Below are 23,876 nucleotides of genomic sequence, written 5' to 3' on the forward strand. Positions count from 1 at the left end.
TGCCAGTAGTATTTTTAGTATTTTGTTGCTACAAATACTTTGTGTTGCATAGCGCTGGTCGCCCTTTGGCTATAGACTCTCTCACATTGCAGAGAGCCAGCAGCATGTCGTCCGTAAAACGCAAGGGTGCCAAGGCACAGACATTATATGCTTCCTGCACCGCATGTGGGACTTTTCTACCGGCAGGCTCCACTGACCCCCATTGTGTGCAGTGCTCGGCCCCTGCGGCGCTTGCACAGTCGGGACCTCTGCTGGACGTGTCCCAGGGTGTACCACCTGTGAATGCTGTCCAGGTGACAGGAACTGAGTTTGCAGCGTTTGCTGACAGAATGTCTCTCACTATGTCACAAATTCTTGACACATTGCGAGCTAGGCCTGTACTTCAGGCCACGGACACTGTGCAATCATTGCCCCCTGGTCCCCCTCAGCTCCAAGCTCCGGGACGGGCATATACACCTCAGGGTGAAGACTCTGACTCGGACGATGGCCCCGGGCAGCCTAAGCGGGCTCGCTATGACGGGCCTTCACATTCATCTCAATGGTCAGGATCCCAGCGAGATGAATCTATGGGTGATGAGGCGGACGTAACTGATCAGGATTCTGATCCTGGGACCGCTCTCAATCTAGATACACCAGATGGTGACGCCATAGTTAATGATCTTATATTTAACATCAATAAGATGTTAAATATTTCCCCACCAGCTCCTCCGGTTGAGGAGTCAGCTTCGCAGCACGAGAGAATCCATTTCAGATACCCTAAGCGTACATTAAGCACTTTTCTGGACCACGCTGACTTTAGAGACGCAATCCAGAAACCCCACGCTTATCCTGAAAGGCGTTTTCCTAAACGGCTTAAAGATACACGCTACCCTTTTCCCACTGAAGTGGTCAAGGGTTGGACCCAGTGTCCAAAAGTGGATCCTCCAATTTCCAGGCTTGCAGCTAGATCCTTGGTTGCAGTTGAAGATGGAGCGGCACTTAAAGATGCCACTGACAGGCAGATGGAGCTCTGGCTGAAATCCATCTATGAAGCGATTGGAGCGTCATTAGCGCCTTCTTTTGCGGCCGTATGGGCACTCCAAGCTATCACGGCCGGGCTTGCGCGAGTTGACTCAGTCACACGTGCCTTTGCCCCGCAGGTAGCACCATTGACCTCGCAAATGGCGGCATTCGCGTCGTACGCGATTAATGCTGTTCTTGACGCTACAAGCCGCACGGCAGTGGCGTCAGCCAACTCCGTTGTTTTGCGTAGGGCCCTGTGGTTGAGACATTGGAAAGCAGATTCTCATTCCAAGAAGTGCTTAACTAATTTGCCTTTTTCTCGTGAGCGATTGTTTGGAGAGCGTTTGGATGAAATCATCAAACACTCCAAGGGTAAGGACTCTTCCTTACCGCAACACAGACAAAACAAACCCCAACAGAGGAGGGGTCAGTCTGGTTATCGGTCCTTTCGAGGACCGGGCAGGTCCCAATTCGCCGCGTCAAAAAAGACTCAAAAAGACCAGAGACGCTCAGATTCTTGGAGGTCTCAGTCACGCCCAAAAAGGCCAGCCGGAGGAACCGTTGCCAAGACGGCGTCCTCCTGACTTGCGGTCTCCGATTCCCACACCCGCGGTCGGTGGGAGGCTGTCCCACTTTGGCGACATTTGGCTGGCAAGCGTCAAAGACCGTTGGGTGAGAGATATTCTGTCTCACGGGTACAGGATAGAGTTCAGTTCTCGTCCGCCAACTCGTTTCTTCAGAACTTCTCCACCACCAGACCGAGCCGATGCTCTGTTGCAGGCGGTGGCCGCTCTAAAGGCGGAAGGAGTGGTGACCTCCGTCCCTCTTCAGGAACAAGGTCACGGTTTTTACTCCAATCTGTTTGTGGTCCCAAAAAAGGACGGATCGTATCGACCCGTCCTGGATCTAAAGTTACTCAACAGACACGTAAAAGTCAGGAAGTTCCGGATGGAATCCCTACGCTCCGTCATAGCCTCAATGTCTCAAGGAGATTTTCTAGCATCAATAGATATCAAAGATGCGTATCTCCACGTGCCGATTGCACCAGAGCATCAGCGTTTCCTACGCTTCGTCATACACGACGAGCACCTACAATTCGTAGCGTTACCTTTCGGTCTGGCAACAGCCCCCCGGGTCTTCACCAAAGTCATGGCAGCAGTAGTAGCTGTTCTGCACTCGCAGGGTCACTCGGTCATCCCGTATCTAGACGACCTGCTTATAAAAGCACCCTCTCAAGAGGCATGCCAACACAGTCTGAAGGTGGCGCTAGACACTCTCCAGACGTTCGGGTGGATTATCAACTTTCCAAAGTCTCATCTAACCCCGACCCAGTCTCTGACTTATCTTGGCATGGAGTTTCATACTCTATCAGCGATAGTGAGGCTTCCACTGGACAAGCAGTGCTCGCTACGGACTGGAGTGCAATCTCTCCTTCAGAGCCAGTCGCACTCACTGAGGCGCCTCATGCATTTCCTAGGAAAGATGGTAGCAGCAATGGAGGCAGTCCCGTTCGCGCAGTTTCATCTGCGCCCTCTCCAATGGGACATTCTACGCCAATGGGATGGGAAATCGACGTCCTTCGACAGGACTGTCTCCCTCTCTCAGACTGCCAAGGACTCTCTACGTTGGTGGCTTCTCCCCAACTCATTGTCACAGGGAAAGTCGTTCCTTCCCCCGTCCTGGGCAGTGGTCACGACAGATGCCAGCCTATCAGGGTGGGGAGCGGTGTTTCTCCACCACAGGGCTCAGGGGACGTGGACTCAGGAAGAGTCCACCCTGCAGATCAATGTTCTGGAAATCAGAGCAATCTATCTTGCCCTGCGAGCCTTCCAACAATGGCTGGAAGGCAAGCAGATTCGGATTCAGTCGGACAATTCCACGGCGGTGGCGTACATCAACCACCAAGGGGGAACACGCAGCCGCCAAGCTTTTCAAGAAGTCCAGCGGATTTTGACGTGGGTGGAAAGCAGAGCGTCCACCATATCCGCAGTTCACATCCCAGGCGTGGAAAACTGGGAAGCAGACTTTCTCAGTCGCCAGGGCATGGACGCAGGAGAATGGTCCCTTCACCCGGAAGTTTTTCAGCAGATCTGTTGCCGCTGGGGGACGCCGGACGTCGATCTGATGGCGTCACGGCACAACAACAAGGTCCCAGTTTTCATGGCACGGTCTCACGATCACCGAGCGCTGGCGGCAGACGCCTTGGTTCAGGATTGGTCGCAATTCCGGCTCCCCTATGTGTTCCCACCTCTAGCATTGTTACCCAGAGTTCTCCGGAAAATCAAGTCCGACTGCCATCGAGCCATACTCGTCGCTCCAGATTGGCCAAGAAGGTCGTGGTACCCGGATCTGTGGCATCTCACGGTAGGCCAACCGTGGACACTACCACACCGTCCAGATTTGCTGTCTCAAGGGCCGTTTTTCCATCTGAATTCTGCGGCCCTGAACCTGACTGTGTGGCCATTGAGTCCTGGATCCTAGCGGCCTCAGGTTTATCTCAGGGAGTTGTTGCCACAATGAGACAAGCTAGAAAACCATCCTCAGCTAAGATCTATCACAGGACGTGGAAGATATTCTTAGCGTGGTGCTTGGCTCAAGGGTTTTCTCCCTGGCCATTTGCATTGCCAATTTTTCTTTCCTTCCTGCAGTCTGGGTTGGAAAAAGGTTTGTCGCTTAGCTCGCTTAAGGGTCAAGTCTCCGCACTATCCGTATTCTTTCAGAAACGCTTGGCACGGCTTTCTAAAGTACGCACGTTTCTCCAAGGGGTTTGTCATATCGTTCCTCCTTACAGACGGCCATTGGAACCCTGGGATCTGAACAAGGTTCTCCTTGCTCTCCAGAAGCCGCCTTTCGAGCCTTTGAAAGAGGTTTCCCTTTCTCGGCTTTCACAAAAAGTAGTTTTTCTTGTGGCGGTCACGTCTCTTCGAAGAGTGTCCGAGCTAGCGGCGTTATCTTGCAAATCTCCCTTCCTGGTGTTTCACCAAGACAAGGTAGTACTGCGTCCAATTCCAGAGTTTTCTCCCAAGGTGGTTTCTTCCTTTCATCTCAATCAGGATATCACTTTGCCATCTTTGTGTCCGCATCCAGTTCACCAATTTGAAAAAGGTTTACATCTGTTGGACCTGGTGAGAGCACTCAGGACTTACATTTCTCGCACGGCGCCTCTACGCCGTTCTGATGCGCTCTTTGTCCTAGTCGCTGGTCAGCATAAGGGATCGCAAGCTTCCAAATCCACCCTGGCGCGGTGGATCAAGGAACCAATTCTTCACACATACCGTTCTGCTGGGCTTCCGATTCCATCTGGACTGAAGGCCCATTCTACCAGAGCCGTGGGTGCGTCCTGGGCATTGCGGCATCAGGCTACGGCTCAGCAAGTGTGCCAGGCGGCTACCTGGTCGAGTCTGCACACGTTTACCAAGCACTATCAAGTGCATACCTACGCTTCGGCAGATGCCAGCCTAGGTAGACAGGTCCTTCAGGCGGCGGTGGCCCACCTGTAGGAAGAGGCTGTCTGACAGCCCGTTCATGTGGTATCTTTTTACCCACCCAGGGACTGCTTTTGGACGTCCCACTGTCTGGGTCTCCCAATTAGGAGCGAAAAAGAAGAAGGGAATTTTGTTTACTTACCGTAAATTCCTTTTCTTCTAGCTCCAATTGGGAGACCCAGCACCCGCCCTATTTGTTCTTAGGGTTTCGTTTTTCGGGTGCACATGTTGTTCATGTTGTTTCTTAAGTTCTCCGATCTTGTTATCGGATTGAATTTGTTTTTGAAACTATTATTGGCTTTCCTCCTTCTTGCTTTGGTACTAAAACTGAGGAATCCGTACTCCTACGGGAGGGTGTATAGCCAGAAGGGGAGGGGCCTTACACTTTTAAGTGTAGTTCTTTGTGCGGCCTCCAGAGGCAGTAGCTATACACCCACTGTCTGGGTCTCCCAATTGGAGCTAGAAGAAAAGGAATTTACGGTAAGTAAACAAAATTCCCTTCTTTTTGGGGGGGGGGGCGCATTATTCACACTATTATTTAGCTGCCATATACTCTGGTCCCTGTTATGTGCATGAACTGGAAAATATGACCGCTAAAGTGTCGTGTGAATAAACCCTGATGGCCGCTCTTGTCTACACACGCACACAGTCAGTCAGTGTCGGCATCCGCTTGTTTCTCTCCCTCGTTCTGCAGTGATGGAGCGTTTCATCTTTGCACCGTGTCCTAATTCTGTCCGTCTTCCTTCTCTCAGGCAGATCAAGGCACGGAAAAAGGCACTTGGCATTGAAAGGGAGCGTGCAGCCAAAATTGCCGGTCTCCCCCCTCCTCCTCCAGATCCACTGCAGGTAAGTACAGAAGTTCTAAAGCTACTGGATCCTCATACTGCCGGTGTGACCACAGTTCTTAGAGATGCACTGAATACTGGTGTTTTTGTTTTTTTCTTTACCTTAATTTTTTCCAACGGATTAAGTGTAGTTTGATAATTGTTTTTACTCCTTTTAAAGAAGTTCTCCAAGAAATGAGATAAAATGATGTCCCTGATATTATTCAAGAACCAGGTGGTGCTTGACGAGGCGATCTCCAGCTTCATCCCCCTCCTCCGTCAGTCTGACTGCTTTAACAGTGCACAGGGACTGATGACGCCTAACTGGAAAAGCCCCTAAAATTTGAGGAGAATGAACCTGGAGAATGACCCCCATTGTGCTCAGCGAGGAAGAGCTAGAACTCTTCACATGTCAGCCTGACTGAGGTATGTGTGATACAGCGCTTTGTCAGTTGACACACAGGTCTCAGGAAACATATGGATTGACAAGGGATTTAAAAATATACATGTATATTTTAACATGTTTCCAATAAAAGGATGTTTTATTTAAATTGAAGATTGGACTGCAGGTGCTGGAATTCCTTCTTTGTTTTTGGATTTTTCCTGTGGAGGTGGACTGCCCTCCTTCTTTCTTTCGTGCACCTGGATGAAAAAGGTGATATGGTGAATGGCAGGCTGAAAAATGTTTTGTTTATTTAACTCTTTACATATGTCAGCCTGACTGTGGTATGTGTGATACAGCGCTTTGTCAGTGGACACACAGGTCTCAGGAAACCTATGGATTGACAAGTGATTTAAAAACAAATCCTGGTAATGGGTTTCTGGAATGCTCAGATGTAGTGGAGAAGTAACCACCGTGCACGACCACATTCATTATCTATGATGGGCGAGTGCAGCACTCTATCTTCTATAGTCCCATAAGCAATGATCGGAGCATTTCTTTGCCCCATTCTTGGATTGGTTGGGTCTCTGCGGTGAGATTTCCCCCATCTTACCTTCGTGCTGCAGATCACCAAATATTTGCTTAGCAGCACAAGTGTTTTGCTGTGCTTTCCATGTGGGATTCTGCGCTGTTACCTGTATATGTCCTAAATATGTTTGACTCTTCCTTTTCTCGGACACAGAGCATTGAAATCGCCAAACGCCTCCCAATAGTGAAGGTCTGCAATGTGGACAACTTCTCCACCTCCCACTACCACTTACCGGAAGCCTACGTGGACCGAGAGATGGATACTGAGCAGGTGAGTTGTAGTGGACGTGGGCTGTGGCATTGTGTCCTCTCCTCCGATGGCAGCCATATTGGTTTGTCAGCCTTTCTCGCCTCTATTGGGCCTGATTCATCAGTTGACGACCCATTCCAGCATGTCCAGTCTCGGAGCAGGTTGCAGACCGCCGCTGCACCAGCGCTGATTCCTTGCTTATCCGCCATACTGATTACCTTTGCAGACTGATGCCCGCTCTGCAGCAATGGAGGAAGAGAAGCGGCTGAACGCACTTCAACTGGAAGAGGACCGCGAAAAGCGTGAGCAAAGGGAGAAGGCCACCCTCCGCGGATCTCACGCTTTAAAAACGGTCCAGCTCGCCCAGGTCAGTGATAAGGGTGGTCTCGTACATTTCATTGTATGGAGCCGTGCTGGCCCGTCTCTCTGCACGGTTGGTGTTGGACCCCCAGTGATCTGATATTGATGACCCCTTTTCTAAGGATTTGGGATAATACTGATCCTCCATCTCTTACTTTTTAGGACAGGGACAGACTAATGAAAGACCTGGAGCAGATGCAGCAGGATGACCTGTCCAGACGGCGACAGATCGTGGCCAAGATGCCGCAGCAGTTGTTTGAGCCGGCGTACCGTCGGGCAGAGATCCGGGAGGAATGGCAGAGGGAGCTCGAGTCTGCGTTCGAGGACATGTACTCAAGAAACGCAAGTAAGAGCGCGATTAGCCGGCTTCCAATTAACCTGACCAACAGGTTTCCTTTTTTCCTTGTTTTTTGGGGTTCGACAGCACCTATGTCGATGTATGCCTGTACGTAGTAACAGATGAGCCGTCCAATCTTGCAGCCATACCTCCTTCTAGCTGTCCTCTATTTCTGGCTGGACAGTAGTCGGCACAGTCGTGAAGTTTTTACCTGTGAGACCTGAATTTGGTAACCCATCAATCGCCAAATTGAATCTATTGGAAATCCCTTGGTTAAATCACTAAGGATAGAGCTGCTGTGGCTCAACAACTAGTAAGCTATGTGCCTATGGGAGATCGTACCTGCGGACTTTTGTGCTGGTATTTCCGCAGGTTCACGCAGCAGTTCCCCGGAATCCGCAGCTATCCATTGCTGCGGTATATCTGCGGCGTTGTTGCGGTAAACCTCCGAAAACAGTGTGGATTTTGTGCAGAATTCCTACCCTGTATCTTCATAGTGGAGGAGCGGGAATTCCGCAGATAATGTCAAGGGAGGAATTTTGGGTGAAGACTGCTAATGGTATCTTCATACAGGGAATACAGAGACGGTGCCGTATTAGCTGTATATCAGTGCCGATATATCAATGTATCAGACAATGAACACACAGACATGTTCTCTCCTTCAGCCATCGTCATCAACTGAACTCGTGTATTTTGAAAAAACTTAATTATACAAAATGCCACTTCGGCCTTGAAGCTAAACAGGGAGTAAGGAGTATTCCACTCCTTAATTTCTCTTGGCATGTTATGAACACATCTTTGTTCGTTAAAACATTCTTTTTGTGTGAACACTACTGATAAGACCTTTACTCCTCATTAAAAGACTTCCATCGTTTGTACATCTGTTCACTTATTCTTGGTAACCCCTTCATGACTATACAGCTTTGAATTATATTATAGATCTGTGCAATTGCCACATACAGACAGATAATTATGCTACTACATCTATATTTTGATTTACATAGATATTCTTATTACGTTTAAACAAACAAGCTATAGCTCAGACCACCTTCACAATAATTCCACATGAATTACTGGCTAGCAGTTACGTGCGGCTGCGGGACATCCGCAGCATTTTCCGCAGCCGCACATACCGCAGCATGGACACAGCACTCCCCAAATCCCTTAGGATAACATGGGGAGTGTCTGTACTTGCGTAAACCCGCAGATTTATCTAGAAAATCTGCGGGTTTTCCGCTGCAAGATCCGCAGTTAATTTTTCCCATGGGTGCATAGCCTTAGAAAGCCCACCATGCTAGATTCCTGCGGGACCACTTTCAGAACTTGTGATCAAGGCAGCGGGACATTGCAATCCTTTGTTACATGGCCTTAAAGGGGTCTTTTAGTTTTGGAAAACCTACTGCTGCAGTGTATTTAAATGAAAAGAAAAAAAAAATGCTTTACTCATCCTCTCAGGGTCCAGTTCTGAGTCTCCGCCAGTGCTCCTTGTGTCATTGGCTGCAGCGCTGTCAGCTTTGAAGCCAATCAGCAGCTCGAAATAGCTCGAGAGGAGCCACTGAACTGTTACTGCAGAAAGTGACTGGGAGCAGCGGTGGAGTCTCGGTGCTGAAATCCAAAATAAATCTCCGGCACTCCAATTGGAGAAAAAAAGACCACAGTCTGGGTTTCTTTGGTGCTTTTTATTGTAAAAATGTAAATGGAAAAAGTCTGTCTCAACGTTTCGGTCTCGGTGGGACCTTTATCGAGAGTTCTATCAGACTAAATAAAAAGGAATACAAAGAAAATATTACATAAAGTAAACAATACATGAACACGACATGAACAAAGTACATGATGTGGTTCAAACGCTCAAATTTATATACAAAGTGCATAATGAAAAGTGCATGATACGGATATCTGTGCCTGAAGAAAATATCATATGCAAAAAGTATCAATAGGTAAAAAAAATACCCAGTATCAGAATGGCAATAATCCAAGAACTGTGGAGTACTCTAAGTAAATTGTTGTATATACACGAAGAGGTGACGGGAATAGGGGGGGGGGGGAAAGAGGGAGGGGAAAGGGGAAAACAAGGTACACATATCTAAGGCATTAGAGTTAGTATATGAATCGCACCAATATGGAACCGTGAGGGTCATCACAAAAAGGTGAGGTAAGTGTGAGCACCAAATGAAAAGACAAGATGTCCATTAAGAAATCATATAAATTCTATAGTACACAAACATCTATCAGGTGTATAAGGATACCTGTGACGATATACTGAATATCAAAGTCAGCCGGTGGGTGTTGCCCGATGAATCGTGCAATGACGTTCTGCGAGGGTAGGAAAACAGTCCAAAACTGGGTGAGAGATAGTGGAAGAGCAAAAAGGGGGGATAAAAAAAGGGGGGGAGGGGTTTATATGTTAGGGTGATATATAGGATTGCAGCCATGAGTCAAGAAAAAGGCTCTTTAAATAGTAGTACCTGCCCAGTGGGGGTCAAGAGCAAAGTGAGTGCTACATAGTCATGTATACAGGTACATGGTACAGCTTTTTCCAACAACTACCTTACCACCTTTGTACCCATCTTACTTACACCCAGGTATTTTATTTTTATTTCTTTATCATTCCTATGGGAGACCCAGACCATGGGTGTTTAGCTTCTGCCTCCGGAGGACACACAAAGTACTACACTCAAAAGTGTAGCTCCTCCCTCTGAGCTTATACACCCCCTGGAGATCCAGATCTAGCCAGTTTATCGCTTTGTGTTCAGGAGGCATACATCCACACATGCATTCTCATCTGATTTCTTTGATTTTTGGAAAGAGTTGGAAGAAAAGCGGGTCCAAGCCTGGACCCCCGGCATGTCCCTTCTCACCCCACTGTGTCGGTGGTGTTGTAAGGTTGATTACAAGGCTGGAGCCTTACATGCCGTGCTCCTTCACCATCCCTCCTGGGCTCTGGCTTGAAGTGGGAGCCAGCACGGTCTCCATGCTTGGCAGGAGACCGGTCTCCATCCGCAGCCCTTCAGGACCCTGCTGGACTGGAGCACTCATCCCCAGGAACTTGGCCCTGCGTCTCAGCAAGCTAAGTACCTGAGACGTTTATATATTGGGGGTCCCTGTACATTATTTTTGTGGGAGAGTGTGCTTATTGTGTTTTCTTTTTCGCTCCTAATTGGGAGACCCAGACAATTGGGTGTATAGCTACTGCCTCCGGAGGCCGCACAAAGTACTACACTTAAAAGTGTAAGGCCCCTCCCCTTCTGGCTATACACCCCCCCGTGGGAGCACGGGTCCCTCAGTTTTTTGCTTTGTGCGAAGGAGGTCAGACACGCACGCATAGCTCCACTGTTTAGTCAGCAGCAGCTGCTGACTATGTCGGATGGAAGAAAAGAGGACCCGTACTAGGGTCCCCAGCATGCTCCCTTCTCACCCCACTTTCTGTCGGTGGTGCTTGTTAAGGTTGAGGTACCCATTGCGGGTACGGAGGCTGGAGCCCACATGCTGATTCCTTCCCCATCCCCATTAGGGCTCTGGGCGAAGTGGGATTTTACCGGTCTCCAGGCACTGAGACCGTGCTCCATCCGCAGCCCCTGGAGAAGCCGCTGGATATGGAGCTGAGTATCGTCAGGGACATGGCCCTGCTCCGTCAAGGTACTCTGTGTCCCCGTGCATACGCGCGCACACCGCAGCATTGCTGGGTGTGTTAGTGCGCCGGGGACAACAGCGCTGCTGCGCTTGTGCCATTTCCTCACTTCAGCTTAGCTGAGTGGGTAGACTCAGGGAGAACGGTCGCGCCGGCCGCTGGGACTGCGACGCGGCTGGGACTTGTGGTGCGCCGGGGACTTCCGCGCTGACCGTGCGTATATCACGGCCACGCTTATTACTACAGTCCCCGGCTTTTGCGGCCTAGTTCGTTCGTTCCCGCCTCCGCACCTGCCAGTCAGGAGGAGGGCGGGACGCTGTACAGAGCATCAGCGCTGAGGGCTGGAGTCTTTTTTTACATACTCCAGCCCTCACACCAGGCACAGTAGGACGCAGTTTCCCGCTCTTTGTTTGTGGCACGCCCACGGTCCGCCCCTCTTCACAGGACGCCGGCAGCCATTCCTGCCTGCACGCTGAGCTGCAGAGGGGAGACGGGGAGACCCAGACACGGGATTCTACGGCCTCATACCCGCTGTTCAGCGGGCGGTAAGCAGCCTCAAGGGCTCACCCCCACTTGTGCCGTTTGTATACTGAGTATTTTGTGTTGCAAATACTTTGTACTGTACGGTCGCTGGTGATTCTCGGCTATATACCCTCCTAGATTACAAGGAGGCAACAGCATGTCGTCCGCAAAACGCAAGGGTGCCAAGGCACAGACATTATATGCTGCCTGTACCGCATGTGGGGCTGCTCTACCGGCAGGTTCCACTGACCCCCATTGTGTGCAGTGCTCGGCCCCTGTGCAACTTGCACAGCCGGGGCCTCTGCTGGACGTGACCCAGGGTGTACCACCTGTGAATGCTGTCCAGGTGACAGGAACGGAGTTTGCAGCTTTTGCTGACAGATTGTCTATGACCATGTCAAAGATTCTTGAAACATTGCAGTCTAGACCAGTAACTCAGACCATGGACACTGTGGCATCATTGCTCCCTGGTCCCCCTCAGCTGGAACACTTCCAAGCTCCGGGGGTGTCACATGCACCCCAGGGTGACGATTCTGACTCGGACGACAGTCCCAGACAACCTAAGCGGGCTCGTTATGAGGGGCCCTCAACTTCGTCTCACTGGTCAGGATCCCAGCGGGACGAATCTATGGGTGATGAGGCGGATGTAACTGATCAAGATTCTGATCCTGGGACCGCTCTCAATCTGGATACACCGGATGGTGACGCCATAGTGAATGATCTTATAGCGTCCATCAATAGGATGTTAGATTTTTCTCCGTCAGCTCCTCCTGCGGAGGAGGCAGCTTCACAGCAGGAGAAATTCCATTTCAGATATCCCAAGCGTAAATTAAGCACTTTTCTGGACCACTCTGACTTTAGAGATGCAATCCAGAAACACCACGCTTATCCTGAGAAGCGGTTTTCTAAACGGCTTAAAGATACACGCTATCCTTTTCCCCCTGACGTGGTCAAGGGTTGGACCCAGTGTCCCAAGGTGGACCCTCCAATCTCCAGGCTTGCAGCTAGATCTCTAGTTGCAGTGGAAGATGGGGCGGCACTTAAAGATGCCACTGACAGACAGATGGAGCTCTGGCTGAAATCCATCTATGAAGCTATTGGAGCGTCGTTGGCGCCAGCTTTCGCAGCCGTATGGGCACTCCAAGCTATTTCAGCTGGGCTTACACAAGTCGACTCAGTCACACGTACATCTGCTCCGCAGGTGGCACCATTGACCTCTCAAATGTCTGCATTCGCGTCTTACGCGATTAATGCTGTCCTGGACTCTACGAGCCGTACGGCGGTGGCGTCAGCCAACTCCGTGGTTTTGCGTAGAGCCCTGTGGTTGAGAGAATGGAAAGCAGATTCTGCTTCCAAGAAGTGCTTAACCAGTTTGCCTTTTTCTCGTGACCGATTGTTTGGGGAGCGTTTGGATGAAATCATTAAACACTCCAAGGGTAAGGACTCATCCTTACCTCAACACAGACAAAACAAGCCCCAACAAAGGAGGGGTCAGTCTGGTTTTCGGTCCTTTCGAGGCTCAGGCAGGTCCCAATTCTCCTCGTCCAAAAGGACTCAAAAGGATCAGAGAGGCTCAGATTCTTGGCGGACTCAATCACGCCCAAAAAAGACAGCAGGAAGAACCGTTACCAAGACTGCTTCCTCATGACTTTCAGCCTCCTCTCTCCACATCCTCGGTCGGTGGCAGGCTCTCCCGCTTTGGCGGCATTTGGCTGTCACAGGTCAAAGACCGTTGGGTGAGGGACATTCTGTCTCACGGGTACAGGATAGAGTTCAGCTCTCGTCCTCCAACTCGTTTCTTCAGAACTTCCCCACCGCCCGACCGAGCCGATGCTCTGCTGCAGGCGGTGGCCGCTCTAAAGGCGGAAGGAGTGGTGACTTCCGTTCCTCTTCAGGAACAAGGTCACGGTTTTTACTCCAATCTGTTTGTGGTGCCAAAGAAGGACGGGTCCTTTCGGCCCGTCCTGGATCTAAAGTTGCTCAACAAACACGTAAAAACCAGGAGGTTCCGGATGGAATCTCTACGCTCCGTCATAGCCTCAATGTCTCAAGGAGATTTCTTAGCATCAATAGACATCAAAGATGCTTATCTTCACGTGCCGATTGCGCCAGAGCATCAGCGTTTTCTACGCTTCGTTATAGAAAGCGAACACCTGCAAATCTCTCCTGCAGAACCAGTCCCACTCCTTGAGGCGCCTCATGCATTTCCTAGGGAAGATGGTGGCAGCAATGGAAGCAGTCCCTTTCGCGCAGTTTCATCTGCGCCCTCTACAATGGGACATTCTCCGCCAATGGGACGGGAAGTCGACGTCCCTCGACAGGGATGTCTCCCTCTCTCAGGCAACCAAGGACTCTCTCCGATGGTGGCTTCTTCCCACCTCATTGTCAAAAGGAAAGTCGTTCCTACCCCCATCCTGGGCGGTGGTCACGACAGATGCGAGCCTATCAGGGTGGGGAGCAGTGTTTCTTCACCACAGGGCTCAGGGTACGTGGACTCAGAGAGAGTCCACCCTTCAGATCAATGTTCTGGAAATCAGAGCAGTCTATCTTGCTCTGCGAGCCTTCCAACAGTGGCTGGAGGGCAAGCAGATCCGGATTCAGTCGGACAATTCCACAGCGGTGGCGTACATCAACCACCAAGGGGGAACACGCAGTCGACAAGCCTTTCAAGAAGTCCGGCGGATTCTGAAGTGGGTGGAAAACACAGCATCCACCATATCCGCAGTTCACATCCCAGGCGTGGAAAACTGGGAAGCAGACTTTCTCAGTCGCCAGGGCATGGACGCAGGGGAATGGTCCCTTCACCCGGACGTGTTTCAGGAGATCTGTCGCCGCTGGGGGATGCCGGACGTCGACCTGATGGCGTCACGGCACAACAACAAGGTCCCGGTTTTCATGGCACGGTCTCACGATCACCGAGCTCTGGCGGCAGACGCCTTAGTTCAGGATTGGTCGCAGTTCCGACTACCTTATGTGTTCCCACCTCTGGCATTGTTGCCCAGAGTGCTCCGCAAAATCAGGTCCGACTGCCGTTGCGCCATTCTCGTCGCTCCAGACTGGCCAAGGAGGTCGTGGTACCCGGATCTGTGGCATCTCACGGTAGGACAACCGTGGGCGCTACCAGGCCGTCCAGACTTGCTGTCTCAAGGGCCGTTTTTCCATCTGAATTCTACGGCCCTGAACCTGACTGTGTGGCCATTGAGTCCTGGATCCTAGGGACCTCAGGTTTATCTCATGATGTTGTTGCCACCATGAGACAAGCTAGGAAACCATCCTCCGCCAAGATCTACCACAGAACGTGGAAGATATTCTTATCTTGGTGCTCTGCTCAGGGAGTTTCTCCCTGGCCATTTGCATTGCCTATTTTTCTTTCCTTCCTGCAGTCTGGGTTGGAAAAAGGTTTGTCGCTTAGCTCCCTTAAAGGACAAGTCTCTGCGCTATCCGTATTCTTTCAGAAGCGCCTGGCGCGACTTCCTCAGGTACGCACGTTCCTGCAAGGGGTTTGTCATATCGTCCCCCCTTACAAGCGGCCATTGGAACCCTGGGATCTGAACAAGGTTCTAATTGCTCTCCAGAAGCCACCTTTCGAGCCTATGAAGGAGATTTCCTTTTCTCGGCTTTCACAGAAAGTGGCTTTTCTGGTGGCGGTCACGTCTCTTCGGAGAGTGTCAGAGCTGGCGGCGTTATCTTGCAAATCTCCCTTCCTGGTGTTTCACCAAGACAAGGTAGTACTGCGTCCAATTCCAGAGTTTCTTCCCAAGGTGGTATCTTCCTTTCATCTCAATCAGGATATTACTTTACCATCCTTGTGTCCGCATCCAGTTCACCAATTTGAAAAGGGTTTGCATCTGTTGGACCTGGTGAGAGCACTCAGGATCTACATTTCCCGCACGGCGCCTCTGCGCCGTTCGGATGCACTCTTTATCCTGGTCGCTGGTCAGCATAAAGGGTCGCAAGCTTCCAAATCCACCCTTGCGCGGTGGATCAAGGAACCAATTCTTCACGCCTACCGTTCTGCTGGGCTTCCGATTCCTTCTGGACTGAAGGCCCATTCTACCAGAGCCGTGGGTGCGTTCTGGGCATTACGGCATCAGGCTACGGCTCAGCAGGTGTGCCAGGCGGCTACCTGGTCGAGTCTGCACACTTTTACCAAGCATTATCAGGTGCATACCTACGCTTCGGCGGATGCCAGCCTAGGTAGACAAGTCCTGCAGGCGGCGGTGGCCCACCTGTAAGAAAGGGCTGCCTGACAGCCCGATCGCGAGGTATTCTTTTACCCACCCAGGGACTGCTTTTGGACGTCCCAATTGTCTGGGTCTCCCAATTAGGAGCGAAAAAGAAGAAGGGAATTTTGTTTACTTACCGTAAATTCCTTTTCTTCTAGCTCCAATTGGGAGACCCAGCACCCGCCCTGTTTTTCTTAGGGTATTTGTTTTTCGGGTGCACATGTTGTTCATGTTGATAAGTTACGTTCTCCGATATTGTTTATCGGATTGAATTTGTTTTTGAAACAGTTATTGGCTTTCCTCCTTCTTGCTTTTGCACTAAAACTGAGGGACCCGTGCTCCCACGGGGGGGTGTATAGCCAGAAGGGGAGGGGCCTTACACTTTTAAGTGTAGTACTTTGTGCGGCCTCCGGAGGCAGTAGCTATACACCCAATTGTCTGGGTCTCCCAATTGGAGCTAGAAGAAAAGGAATTTACGGTAAGTAAACAAAATTCCCTTCTTTTGACATTTCCGGCGGGTTCTCTAGCTGTCGCCTTAAAACCGCGCAGATGGTGCCTGCGCGCCGGCCGCGCCGCTCAAATTTAGGCCCCAGCTCCGCCGGAGGCCTAGTTTCGGTTTCACTGCCCTTGCATGCACACCAGTGACTATGTAAGGGGAATACATGAAATAGCAGAAACAGCTGTGTGAATACTGACTTGAAAAATCCAATAGCTATATGTAAGAGTGAATATGTGAAAAATGGAATCTGCATTACTGCCATGAACATATGAATCAAGAGAAATTTAGCTACTGAATTGATCAATGCAATAGAGCCCCAACACTACGCCAAAGTATTTCTCTACGTTGGGGTCCCTATTTTGGCGTAGTGTTGGGGCTCTATTGCATTGATGAATACCTTATCTCCCCATAGTGATGTTTTTTTTAGGTTTTTGCACCCAGTTCGGACTTAGAATGGTGTTCCAAACGTTATTCCTATTTTGTTAGTATTTTTTCGTTTGTGAACCCTCCCCAACCACACCTATTGCCAATCCATATCACACGCATAAATAGCCTGGGTCTCAGCTTCCCATACACGGTAAGTTTTTTAACTGCATGAGAGGACACACACAAGCTAGGGACCCCAACGTAGAGAAATACTTTGGCGTAGTGTTGGGGCTCTATTGCATTGATCAATTCAGTAGCTAAATTTCTCTTGATTCATATGTTCATGGCAGTAATGCAGGTTCCATTTTTCACATATTCACTCTTGCATATAGCTATTGGATTTTTCAAGTCAGTATTCACACAGCAGTTTCTGCTATTACATGTATTCCCCTTACATAGTCACTGGTGTGCATACCTTATCTCCCCATAGTGATGTTTTTTTAGGTTTTTGCACCCAGTTCGGACTTAGAATGGTGTTCCAAACGTTATTCCTATTTCACTGCCCTTGCATGTCACTCATGCAGAGGGACAGGCTCGGCTCCGCCCGGCGGCCGTTCGGCACAGGGGAGGGACACTCCCAGTGCACTGTGTGTCCCGTCCCCTGTAGGTCTCTATGGCCCTCCAGATCCCGCTCCTCAAGCAAGTCCCGCCCCCTCCCTTCGCTCCGGCGGCCATTTTTTCAGCGTTCTCTCTGCGATCAGTCACATTGCAGCGCTGGTCTGCAGCATCTCTGCTGAGGTGCTGTGCTTGGGGGTCCGGGCTTCGGGATCTGGAGGGCACACAACACCGCTCCAGCGGTCCGGTAAGCCACAACCGGTCTCCGGTTGTGGACCTCTGTTTATACTCTCTGGGGTTCATTCTCTGGCAGAGCCCCCACTCCAGCAGCATGTCTCACACGAGGAGCAAGGCTCCAAAGCTGTATTCAGTATGCACTGCATGTAAGCTCCTGCTGCCTGAACCGAGCACCTATCCACATTGTGATGCCTGCTCTAACCTGGCGGTGCCACAGCCTGGAGTCTCACCCCCAGTGGTCTCTCCGGCTGCCCCTGCTCCTGTGGCTGAACCCCCGGCTTGGGTAGAGTCCTTTTCTAGGTCTATCTCCCAGTCTTTTGCTGAGTCCATGGGACTTCTGTCCAGGACTTTGCTGAACATGCATCAGCCCCCTTCACAGGGTGCCTCTGCTGCTAGGGGTCTCTCAGGACCGGAGCTCACAGAGGATTCATCTGGTCCCAGACCCCGTCCTCCTAAGAAGAGACGCAGGGTTCCCTCTCCTTCCTCGTCCCGCGGCTCTGATTCAGTAGCTGACTCGCAGGATGAGGAGGATGCCTTTACAGGGGGCTCGGAGGCTACCTCCATGTACCCCATTGATCTGTCCGAAAGTGACTCAGATGTTAGTGATTTGATTGCTTCCATTAATTCTGTACTGGATCTCAATCCGCCAGTATCAGAGGAGCAACCCTCTCTGGCAGAAAAGCACCAGTTTACCTCGCCTAAGAGAGCAAAGAGTGTGTTCTTTAACCACTCCAGTTTTCAGGCCGCTGTGACCAAACCCAGGGCCTGCCCTGACAAACGCTTCCCAAGGCGTGGTTCTGATGACCGCTTCCCCTTTCCACCTGAGGTGGTCAAAGAGTGGACCCTCCGGTGTCTAGGCTCTCAGCCCGGACCGTTGTGTCGGTGGCTGATGGCACCTCCCTTAAGGATTCCACTGACCGCCAGATTGACCTTCTGGCCAAATCCGTATATGAAGCGGCGGGGGCCTCGTTTTCCCTGACTTATGCAGCAGTGTGGGCTCTCAAAGCCATCTCTGCTTCTCTAGAGGAGATGCATTCCCTCACTAAGGAATCTATGCCCGAATTGGTTCCCTTAACTTCCCAAGCTTCAGCTTTTTCATCCTATGCCATGTCTGCCATGCTGGAGGCTTCTCACCGCACTGCGGTGGCTTCGGCTAATTCCCTCGCTATCCGCAGGATCTTGTGGCTTCGAGAGTGGAAGGCAGATGCTTCTTCAAAGAAGTACCTTGCGGGGCTCCCTTTTGCTGGGTCCCGGCTGTTCGGTGAACAGCTGGATGAAATTATTAAGGAAGCTACTGGCGGGAAGAGTACTTCCATGCCACAAACCAAAACCAGGAAACCTGTCCAGGGTAGGAATCAGTCGAGGTTTCGTTCCTTTCGTTCCTCCAACTGGTCGTCCTTTAAGCCCTCGGCCTCGTCCACTTACTCAGCCAAGGACCAGAAATCCAACTGGCGCCCAAAAGCGCGCCCACAGAAGACCGCAGGAGCGGCTGCCACTAAGGCAGCCTCCTCTTGACTATCTGTCCGCGCCAGCAACGTCCTTAGTCGGTGGCAGGCTCTCCCACTTTGGCGACGCGTGGTTTCAACACGTCTCCGATCAGTGGGTAAGGGATATCATCTCCCACGGCTACAGGATAGAATTCTCTTCCAGCCCGCCAAACAGATTTTTTTCTCTCAACTCCCCCCTGCTCCAAGGCCGCCGCCTTCTCACAGGCCGTGGCATCCCTGCAGGCCAATGGAGTGATTGTACCAGTTCCCGCCCGGGAACGGTTCAGAGGTTTCTACTCAAATCTCTTCCTAGTTCCCAAAAAGGACGGTTCCTTCCGGCCCATCCTGGATCTCAAGCTTCTCAACAAGCATGTTCAGGTGCGGCACTTTCGCATGGAGTCTCTGCGATCAGTCATTGCCTCAATGACCCAAGGGGATTTCCTGGCATCCATCGACATCAGAGATGCCTATCTGCATGTGCCAATTGCAGTTTCACACCAGCGTTGGCTACGTTTTGCAATCGGAGAAGATCATTTCCAATTTGTGGCTCTCCCCTTCGGGTTAGCCACAGCTCCTCGGGTATTCACCAAGGTCATGGCAGCAGTGATTGCGGTCCTTCACCTACAGGGGTTGGCAGTGATTCCTTACCTGGACGACCTTCTAGTCAAGGCGTCATCCAGCGTGGACTGTCAGCGGAGTGTCTCGCTCACTCTCGCCACTCTAGCCCAGTTCGGGTGGCTTGTCAATCTTCCCAAGTCCACTCTGACTCCGACCCAGAGTCTCACGTACCTAGGGATGCAGTTCGAGACTTTCCCGGCACTTGTGAAGTTGCCATTAGTCAAACAGCAGTCCCTCCAACTGGCGGTGCGCTCTCTGCTGAGACCCCGCCGTTATTCCCTCAGGCGCTTGATGCAGGTGCTGGGTCAAATGGTGGCGTCAATGGAGGCTGTTCCCTTTGCCCAGTTCCATCTGCGTCCCCTGCAGCTGGACATTCTCCGCTGTTGGGACAAGCGGCCTTCCTCCTTGCACAGGTTGGTGGCTCTGTCGCCACAGACCAGGAGCTCTCTTCAGTGGTGGCTTCGGCCCCTCTCTCTGTCCCAGGGGCGCTCCTTCCTGACCCCGTCCTGGGTGATTCTCACCACGGATGCCAGTCTATCCGGCTGGGGAGCGGTATGTCTCCACCACAGAGCACTGGGCACTTGGACTCCGTCCGAGTCAGCCCTTTCAATCAATATGCTGAAAACCAGAGCTGTGCTTCTAGCTCTCCTAGCCTTTCACCACCTGTTGGCGGGCAGGCACATTCGAGTCCAGTCAGACAACGCGACAGCGGTTGCCTACATCAATCACCAAGGCGGGACACGCAGCCGCCTGGCAATGTTGGAGGTACAACGCATCCTTCAATGGGCGGAGGACTCCAAGTCCACCATATGCGCAGTCCACATCCCAGGCGTAGAAAACTGGGAGGCAGATTATCTCAGCCGTCAATCCGTGGACGGTGGCGAGTGGTCCCTGCACCCGGCAGTGTTTCAGTCAATCTGCTGCAAGTGGGGCACTCCGGACGTGGATCTAATGGCATCCCATCACAACAACAAAGTTCCGGTTTACGTGGCTCGCTCCCACGATCCTCAGGCCTTCGCCGCGGACGCTCTGGTTCAAGACTGGTCCCAGTTTCGTCTGTCCTACGTGTTTCCCCCTCTAGCTCTCTTGCCCAGAGTCCTGCGCAAGATCAGAATGGAGGGTCGTCGAGTCATCCTCATTGCACCGGACTGGCCCAGGCGAGCTTGGTACCCAGACCTGCTCCATCTGTCCGTAGAGGTGCCGTGGCATCTCCCGGACCGTTCAGACCTTCTCTCTCAAGGTCCGTTTTTCCACCTGAATTCTGCAGCTCTCAAATTGACGGCGTGGCTCTTGAGTCCTGGATCTTGACGGCTTCTGGTATTCCTCCTGAAGTCATCTCCACTATGACTCGGGCCCGTAAGTCTTCCTCCGCCAAGATCTATCACAGGACTTGGAAAATTTTCCTGTCCTGGTGTCGCTCTTCCGGCCATCCTCCTTGGCCATTCTCCTTGCCGACCCTTCTGTCCTTTCTGCAGTCCGGTCTGCAGCTAGGACTGTCCCTCAACTCTCTCAAGGGACAAGTCTCAGCTCTGTCAGTGCTGTTCCAGCGGCGTCTCGCTCGGCTGGCTCAGGTCCGCACCTTCATGCAAGGCGCGTCTCACATCATTCCGCCTAACCGGCGGCCCTTAGATCCCTAGGACCTTAATTTGGTTCTCCGGTTTTGCAGAAACCCCCCTTTGAGCCCCTTAGGGAGGTTTCTTTGTTTCGTCTTTCACAGAAAGTGGCCTTTCTGGTGGCCATAACTTCCCTCAGGAGAGTCTCTGATTTGGCTGCGCTCTCTTCGGAGTCACCTTTTTTGGTTTTTCATCAAGACAAGGTGGTTCTCCGTCCGATTCCGGACTTTCTTCCTAAGGTGGTCTCTCCTTTCCACCTTAACTAGGACATTACCCTACCTTCCTTTTGTCCGGCTTCTGTTCATCGCTTTGAAAAAGCGTTGCATACTCTGGATCTGGTGCGTGCTCTCCGGATTTATCTGTCTCGCACCGCTGCTCTTAGGCGGTGCACTTCTCTTTTTGTGCTAACCACAGGCCGGCGCAAGGGCCTCTCTGCTTTTAAGCCGACCTTAGCCCGTTGGATTAGGTCGACCATTTCGGACGCCTACCAGTGTTCTCAGGTGCCTCCCCCGCCGGGGATCAAGGCACATTCGACCAGAGCTGTCGGTGCCTCTTGGGCTTTCAGGCACCAGGCTACGGCTCAGCAAGTCTGTCAGGCTGCCACTTGGACTAGCCTGCATACCTTTTCGAAGCACTACCAAGTGCATGCTCATGCTTCGGCAGATGCGAGCTTGGGCAGACACATCCTTCAGGCGGCTGTCGCCCATTTGTGAAGTTAGGTTCTGCCTACTTCTTAGTTTTTCTGTTTATTTCCCACCCATGGACTGCTTTGAGACGTCCCATGGTCTGGGTCTCCCATAGGAACGATAAAGAAAAAGAGAATTTTGTTTACTTACCGTAAATTATTTTTCTTATAGTTCCGTATTGGGAGACCCAGCTCCCTCCCTGTTGCCTCTTGGCAATTTCTTGTTCTGTGTGTTATCACCGGCTGTTGTCGTGGACAGAGTCTCCGGTTGTTCCGGTTCTTGCTCTGTCTTTACTTGTGGGTGGCTATTCTCCTTCAGCTTTTGCACTAAACTGGCTAGATCTGGTTCTCCAGGGGGTGTATAAGCTCAGAGGGAGGAGCTACACTTTTTAGTGTAGTACTTTGTGTGTCCTCCGGAGGCAGAAGCTATACACCCATGGTCTGGGTCTCCCAATACGGAACTATAAGAAAAAGAATTTACGGTAAGTAAACAAAATTCTCATTTTCTTTTGTTTCTTTAGCATACTGACCAACTGGGAATTCCCTGCTACCCTTAAACATATCCTGGCTAGGATATTATCAGCTGTGAACCGTTCTCCACTACCAATCTGACAGGTATATTGTGCTGGGCCTTCCCCACACCCCCCTCCCCCCCTCCTCCTCCCCCACCCCCCCTTCTTTGTTTCCTATGCAGATGCCACCTACAGTAATCATCTGTTTTTTACTTCCTCAATTAGGCAGTTTTTCTGTTAGATTAAACAGGTGACATGACTATGTAGCACTCACTTTGCTCTTGACCCCCACTGGGCAGGTAGTACTATTATTTTAAGAGCCTTTTCTTTGTCGCTCCATTGGGAGACCCAGACAATTGGGTGTATAGCTTCTGCCTCCGGAGGCCACACAAAGTATTACACTGAAAAAGTGTAACCCCTCCCCTCTGCCTATACACTCTCCCGTGGATCACGGGCTCCTCAGTTTTATGTTTTGTGTGGAAGGAGGCACACATCCACTCATGCATTCTCAGATTAGTTATATCGGTTGGAAGAAAAGAGGACCCCCACGGGGCCCCCGGCATGTTCCCTTCTCACCCCACTATGTCGGCGGTGCTGTTAAGGTTGAGGTACCCATTGCGGGTACAAGGCCGGAGCCTCATGCCGTTTTCCTTCACCATCCCTTAGTGGCTCTGGGAGAAGTGGGATCCTGACCGGTCATCCATTCACTGGGACCGGGGCTCCCTCCGCAGCCCCTGTGGGAATCTGCTGGACAGGAGTCTATTTATCCTCAGGGACCGGGCCCTGCATCCATAAGGTACTCTGTGTCCCCATGGGGACTGTGCATGGAGCGCCTGCTTCCCGGACGCTGCAGCAGCTGCTGATTTGTGAAGACCGGGGGACTTACGCGCCGACCGCGCCTGCTTGTCGGCCGCGGTTTTAAATTTAGTCCCCGGCTTCATCGCGGCCTAGTAGCAAAAATCCCGCCCCCGGACCTGCCTGTTAGGAATAAGGGCGGGACGGCCGGCCTGATGTCGGCTGTGAGGGCAGGAACATCCTCGATGTGTCCTCCCCCCTCACTGATCACTGTGGGGACGCCAGATTCCCGCACTTTTCTAGCACTGCCCACGGCTCCACTCCTCCCCTGAGAGCTCCGGCAGCCATGTTTTTTGGCATTCTGCCGGTGGAGGATTATCTGAGAAGAGCTCTGCAGCTCTGGGAGACCTAAGGCAGGGAATCTGGAGGACACACTCCGCTTTTAGCGGTCGGTAAGCCACACCGGTCACCCGGTGCTGGTACCCCCCCCAGGGTGCCGGAATAGATACGTGTTTATATGCATATTTCTGTTCGGTCGGGCTGTATACCCCTTCCCATATACCCTCAGTGATCACTCTCCTAGGAGACAACAGCATGTCGTCCACAAGGAGCAAAGGTGCTAAGGCACAGGGTTTTTTTGCAACCTGTACCTCTTGTAGGGCTATGTTACCTGCGGGTTCCACCTACCCTCACTGTGAGCAATGCTCGACCCCTGTTTCGCTTGCTCAGCCGGAGCCTAGGTCACTAGTGGACCCCTCGGCTCATGTAGACCCACCTGCTCCCCCTGTCCAGGCGGCAGGGACAGAGTTTGCTGCGTTTGCTGAGAAACTCTGAGTCACTTTCAC

The 23,876-nt window shown here is 51.5% G+C and overlaps 1 protein-coding gene across 1 annotated transcript in view; it reads left to right on the top strand.

The window, feature by feature from the left end:
- Window positions 1–23,876, top strand: part of LOC142290039 (uncharacterized) — a 218,899-nt gene that overhangs the window by 30,838 nt on the left and 164,185 nt on the right. Inside the window, exons 7-10 of the mRNA XM_075333986.1 lie at window positions 5,240–5,333; window positions 6,436–6,552; window positions 6,758–6,898; window positions 7,054–7,237. Coding sequence (XP_075190101.1) covers window positions 5,240–5,333; window positions 6,436–6,552; window positions 6,758–6,898; window positions 7,054–7,237 — 536 coding nt within the window. The remainder of the gene's footprint in view (window positions 1–5,239; window positions 5,334–6,435; window positions 6,553–6,757; window positions 6,899–7,053; window positions 7,238–23,876) is intronic.

The sequence above is a fragment of the Anomaloglossus baeobatrachus genome, chromosome 2 (genome assembly GCF_048569485.1).
Source record: "Anomaloglossus baeobatrachus isolate aAnoBae1 chromosome 2, aAnoBae1.hap1, whole genome shotgun sequence".
Classification (NCBI taxonomy): domain Eukaryota; kingdom Metazoa; phylum Chordata; class Amphibia; order Anura; family Aromobatidae; genus Anomaloglossus; species Anomaloglossus baeobatrachus.